General features: G+C 58.0%; 2 protein-coding genes across 4 annotated transcripts in view; one reads left to right on the forward strand and one right to left on the reverse strand.

Annotated features, from left to right (window-relative positions):
* The first annotated feature begins 986 nt into the window (after positions 1 to 986).
* Positions 987 to 4,196, forward strand: LOC112396378 (uncharacterized). Of its 2 annotated transcripts, XM_024740117.1 has the most exons (3): positions 987 to 1,477; positions 3,658 to 3,729; positions 3,816 to 4,196. In XM_024740117.1, the coding sequence occupies exons 1-3, from the start codon at positions 988 to 990 to the stop codon at positions 4,016 to 4,018; spliced, it is 765 nt and encodes a 254-aa protein (XP_024595885.1). In that variant the 5' UTR covers position 987; the 3' UTR covers positions 4,019 to 4,196. The 2 variants fall into 2 exon arrangements, with proteins under 2 accessions (XP_024595885.1, XP_024595886.1); XM_024740118.1 differs by lacking the exon at positions 3,658 to 3,729.
* Positions 4,197 to 4,660: 464 nt separating this feature from the next.
* Positions 4,661 to 5,706, reverse strand: part of GZMM (granzyme M) — a 5,696-nt gene continuing 4,650 nt past the window's right edge. Inside the window, exons 4-5 of one of the 2 annotated variants that reach the window (XM_024740082.1) lie at positions 5,373 to 5,636; positions 4,661 to 4,939 (exon numbers count right to left, since the gene is read on the reverse strand). In XM_024740082.1, coding sequence (XP_024595850.1) covers positions 4,787 to 4,939; positions 5,373 to 5,636 — 417 coding nt within the window. In that variant the 3' untranslated portion in view covers positions 4,661 to 4,786. Of the gene's footprint in view, positions 4,943 to 5,372; positions 5,637 to 5,706 lie in introns of both variants that reach the window. The other variant, XM_024740081.1, reaches the window with a different exon arrangement.

Below are 5,706 nucleotides of genomic sequence, written 5' to 3' on the forward strand. Positions count from 1 at the left end.
AACCCTCCCTGGGCCTCGTGGGGGTTGAGCTTTAAGGTGTCTTGGCGTTTCAAGGTCTCCTCACCCTGTTGCTGATGTCTTTGTCCTGGTGGAACAAGGGGAGGGTTCTTTGTGTCTCAACAGTTTATTTTGAGAAGTCCTCAAACCTACAGAGGCACCCTGGGGACAGCAGCCCCCTGCACCTGGATTCTCGGCCAGGGGCCTTGGCCACGTTTGTGCCCCAACCCCTTCTTCTGTCTCTGTCTCTGTCTCTCTCTGTCTCTGTCCCTCTCTCTCTGTCTCTCCATCTCTGTCTCTGCGTTTCCCTCTCACATTTTCCAGAACCATTTGCATGTGAGGACACCACCGCCTTCAAGCTAAGACGCGACACGAAGGCTGGGATCCGAAGACCTGTCTGAGGTCTCCCTGTAAGTTAATGTTGGATCTTCCTTGCGGTCCAGTCTCCCTGAAGGCCCCAACCTCAGCCCTTATGGAAAGTTTTTCCCAGGCCCTGGGGACACTGAATTGAGCTGTCCTGTTGCTCTCCTGGCCCTTATTCCAGGACACAACACAGTTGCTCTGAGCGGCCAGGTGTAGGGTTGGTTTTGGGAAACGCATTCCCTGCAGGGTCCCTCTCCCACCATCCCCCAACCCCCAGCCGGCCGGCTGAAACCGGCAGAGACCAGAGCCCCGGCCCAGCCCTGACACTCGGTCGTGCCCTTTGACCCCCTGTGGCGGTGCCCTGGTGCCCCGAGTTCCCCCAGCATGTCCTGCTGTCAGTGCCTCACTCTGTCCCTTTAAGGCTCTCAGGGTCCTGCTCACCTGGGCGTGGGGTGGGGCTCAGCTGGGCGGAGGAGGTGACAGCTGTGGACGCAGATAAGCTTCCCCCTCCAGGGCCTCAGGCCTCCAAACACCGCCAGGCCTCCACTGATCTCCGTCCAGCTGGAGCCACCCCAGGTCCCCGCCGCCGCCGGCCCTCCCCCATCCCAATCAGGGACTTACTGGAGGATGGCACAGATCCCTGAAAACTGCAGCGTCCGGTGGCCCTGCTGGAGGTGTGATGCCGAAATCCTTCCGCAGCTGAACTGCGGGAAGGCGGCGGCCAGAGGGCAGCTGTGCGCCCCCAGCAGCCAAGGGCTCCGGGACCGCCCGTGTGTCCCTCGACATGTGGTCTCTCCACACGTGGGAACGTCACTCAGCCTGAAAAGGAGAGAAGCCCTGACACTCGCCACCACGTGGACGGACCTTGAGAACACGATGCTCAGTGAGAGAAGCCAGACACAGAAGGACACACAGGGTGTGACTCCGTTGATGGGAAACGTCCAGAACAGGCAGGGAATGTGTGCAAAGTGCCAACCTGCCAGCTCTGGAGGCGGGGCATACCGCCGCTCTCTGCAGGGTCTTCAGCTTTTCTGCAGGCTGGAAGATGCACACAGGAACGGCTGGGGTGCGTCCGGTGGGGTCACGTGCTCAGCCCTCTCCCTTTGCTGGGATTGCGGTGAGTGTGGCGCTGGCTTCGTGAGGCCCCAGACCTTCAGAGACAAGCCTAGGTCCCTCCATCGGGGCTCCCCAACCCCGCCTGCTGCCATGGGGGGCTCACTGTCTGTGGGGCATCCTGGGCACCGTGGGGTGTGGAGCGGCTTCCCCGGCCCCATGTTTTCAACGCTGGAGCCCCCAAGTCCTAGGGACCACAGACATCCCCAGTTGTGGCCCCGTGTCCCTGGGACAGAATTGCCCCAGGTGAGACCCCCGGGTCTAGAGGAGCGTGGAAATGTGAGCGGGGTGCTCGATGGAACACTCCACGGGAATGGTGTGGGTGGCCAGGCGGGAGGACTGTCACACTTGAGGGAAGGACCCGGGCACAGAGCAGTATCCTCGGGGACGCACAGGCAGGCAGGACCCATCTCGGGGATGGGAACCCAGAGGCGGAAACCTTGCTGGGGAGGAGGCTTGTGGAGCTCCTGCTCTGTCTGTCGACCTAGGCGCTGGTTACACAGGGGTGTTTGCCTGGGGTGTTTGTCAAGCACCCAGCAGTCCTCCAATGCCCAGAGGATGCCATCCTGAAGATTTAACTCAGTTCTGACCCTCTCTGCCCAGAGTTGGTCAGACCCCCAGGTTACAGGCCAGCCCCACATGTCTGCCCCCACCCCACACATCCATCCCAAGTCCACCATGTCCCCTGAGCTTCTGACTGACCAGCTATTGGGGTTCCTGCCACCCATCTCCTCGGGTTTGATTAACTTGCTAGAACAAACAAATGGGACCTGATTAAACGTAAGAGCTTTTGCACAGCAAAGGAAACCATCAAAAAAACGAAAAGACAGCCCACAGAGTGGGAGAAAATATGTGCAAACGAAGCGACCCACAAGGGATTAATCTCCAAAATATACAATCAGCTCATGTGGCTTAAAATAAAACAAACAAACAACCCAATCGAAAAATGGGCAGAAGATCTAAATAGACATGTCTCCAAAGAAGACATACAGATGGCCAAGAAGCACATGAAAAGATGCTCAACGTTGCTAATTATTAGGGAAATGCAAATCAAAACTACAATGAGGTATCACCTCACACCGGTCAGAATGGCCATCATCAAAAAGTCTATAAATAGTAAATGCTGGAGAGGGTGTGGAGAGAAAGGAACCCTCTTGCACTGCTGGTGGGAATGTAAATTGGTGCAGCCACTATGGAGAACAGTATGGAGGTTCCTTAAAAAACTAAAAATAGGGCTTCCCCTGTGGCACAGTGGTTGAGTTCGCCTGCCGATGCAGGGGACGTGGGTTCGTGCCCCGGTCCGGGAGGATCCCACATGCCGCAGAGCGGCTGGGCCCGTGAGCCGTGGCCGCTGAGCCTGCGCGTCCGGAGCCTGTGCTCCGCAACGGGAGAGGCCACAACAGTGAGAGGCCCGCGTACTGCAAAAAAAAGAAAAAAAAAATCTTCTAAAAAAATAAAGACTATTAAAAAAAAAAGATAAAGAAGCTTTAGCAGTTTGGAAAAGAAAAAAGAGAGAGAGAGAGAAGGTGGGTGGTCTCCGTCCTCCTCCTCCTTTTCATCCTTCCTTCTCTCTGGCTCTGGAATAAAGATGGCAAGGGTTTCCTAAAGCATCTTAACACTTTGCAGGAGGCCTGGAACTCAGTCTGTGCTCAGCAGACAAGAAATTCTGCTGCCATCACCAAAGGGGAAAAGCCCTTGCCTTCTGACGGGCAAACTCCACTTCTGGGCCCATAGCCCAGACAAGCGGTTACGGGTGGCAGGTGGGGGCCGGGAGCTGCTCCCTGGCCTGGGCTGAGGCAGTGCCAGGCTGGCTGCCTGAGCAGTGGCCTTTCCTGCTTAGAAAACCCTCAGATGAGGACGGAAGGCACCAGAGGCAGTCACTTCCTGGGAAAAAGGTTATCGATGGATGACGTGGGGCACTTTTTTCCCTTGGCGGGTTTTGTCCTTTTAACTTCTCGCCCACGTGCTGTAGTCACTATGCAAAAGCTCCATTCAAGACAAGCCTGTGAGGGGCTGAGCGATCTTCTGGGGTCAGGGATGTGAACGTTGCAGGGCTTGTGTTGTTCACATCTGTCCTTGCTGTCGGAGCAGCAAATCCTTGAGTGAGATCTGTGCGTTCCGCCGCGTTAGGAGGGAGAGACAGGGCACTAAATAAGCCCTGCAATCCCGGCCGTGTCCCCACAGGGCAGTGTCTGTCTGCTGTGAGATGCAACAAAGCCAGATGGACGGACGGACGGACAGTGGACCAAGAAGCAGGTACATCACCTGCTCTTGGCAGAACCTGCACGGTGGGCACCTAGGTGTTCAGTGTGCGGTTATTTCAACGTGGCTGTGTGTTTCAGGTTTTCAGAGTAAAAGCGAAAGACTCTGCTGGAAAACAGCAGTTCCACAAACCGTGCAACAGAAAGTCACCACGTGGCCCAGCAAGCCCTCCCTCATCGGCGCAGGCCCGGGAGAACTGAAAACACACGTCCACACACGCGCCTGTGCGCCCATGGCCACAGCAGCCAGGGTGGAAACAGCCCAGGTGTCCATGGACAGGTGAGCAGATACACACACATGTCCCTCCACACCCAGGAACGTCACTCGGTAGCCCCGACACTCGCTACAACGTGGACAGACCTTGAGAACACGGTGCCCTGTGAGAGAAGCCAGACGTGGACACATAGGGTGTGATTCCATTGACGGGAAGCATCCAGAACAGACAGATCCACAGACACAGAGGGTGGATTCCTGGTTGTCAGGGGCTGGGGGAGGGGCTGGGGTTGCTTTGGGGGTGATGGAATGTTCTGGAACTGGACAGAGGGGCTGGTGGCACAACCCTGGTAATGTACCGAAAACCACTGCATTACACACTTTTCAAAAGGGTGAAATGTATGGCGTGTGAATTATATCTCAATAAAGGCGGTACCAAAATAAAAAAGAGAGGGGGAAGAAGATCCCTGGCTGCTTTCTCCGTGTCTCCCTCTGGCTCCCCAGTGCCCAGCCCACCCCCTGCCAGAGGGAATCTGGCTTCGGAACCCAGTGGCCAGCGCTGCCCCCTGCCAGGCGCCCTTGGGGCCCTCGCCAGCTGCTGGGCCGCCTGGGAAGCCTCAAACCTGAAACCTCTGTTTTGTAAATGGGGAACTCTCATTCCCCCTGCCCCCCCACCCCCGCATGAGGCAGAATCCAGGCCGGCTCATGCCATTTCCTTATTAGAGTTTATTGGTCCCCTGACACATGCAGGCCCCCGGCCGCCCCTCCCTGCAATCCTGCTGGCACACAGAAGGGGAGTCGGGCCACCTCTGGAGGGTCGGGTTAGGGAAGTGGGCCGCTAGTGGCCGATGACCTTCTTGATCCAGGATGTATAGGGGGCCACGGCGGTGGCCACGGGGGGTTTGAAGATGTTGGTGCAGACCTTAAAGCCGAAGGACAGGATTCCAGCCACTTGGCCTCTGCTGCACGTCACGGGTCCTCCCGAGTCCCCCTGCCGAGGCAACAGAGCACTGGTCACCTTGCTGCCCACTGCGGGAGGTGGGGGGCGGGAGGCTGATTCCAGGGCAGAGACCCCTGCCCCCCTCTCCCTGCACCCTCTGTCCCCCGACCTCCTTCATTCCCTCCTCCCTTCCTTTCCTTTTAACTCTCTTTGCTCCTTCTTCCCACCCCAGGGCCTTTGCACGTGCTCTATCTATGCCCTGATCTTCCTGGGTGCTGGAGTTCAAACCCCAGCTCTGCTGCTGGCTATGTGACCATGGGCAACCTCTCTGTGCCTCAGTTTCTGCACTTGAGAAATGGGCTCACGCTCGTGCCAACCTTCAGGACCCCCAGGGAATGGAGGGAGCAGGGCCTGGGGAGAGTTGGGGCTTGCCTGGGTGCCCAGCTGCTGGCCGATGAGGCGCCCCCCACCCCAGCGCCCTCACCTTGCAGGGGGCCTGGTTCTTGGAGTAGGCTGCCAGGCAGATCATGCGGGGGCTGATGTCACCGTTCCAAAACCGACTGTTGTTGCACATCCTGGCGTCCAGCACACGCATATCCAGCTCCTGCAGTGCCCTGGTCAGCTGCCCACCCTGGTGGGTCACACCCCAGCCGGCCACGCTGCACCGCGCTCCTGCGGCCACTGCCTGACGTCCTCGCGGCAAGGCCAGGGGCTTGATGGTCTTGCTGGGTTTCACCTTCCCATCCAGCTACAGGGAACAGAAAGGGGCAGGTGAGTGCAGGAGGGGACCTTGGGGGAGGGGAACACTGGGGGAGGGG

Source organism: Neophocaena asiaeorientalis, unplaced genomic scaffold (assembly GCF_003031525.2).
Source record: "Neophocaena asiaeorientalis asiaeorientalis breed wild unplaced genomic scaffold, Neophocaena_asiaeorientalis_V1.1 scaffold469, whole genome shotgun sequence".
In the NCBI taxonomy this organism is placed as follows: domain Eukaryota; kingdom Metazoa; phylum Chordata; class Mammalia; order Artiodactyla; family Phocoenidae; genus Neophocaena; species Neophocaena asiaeorientalis.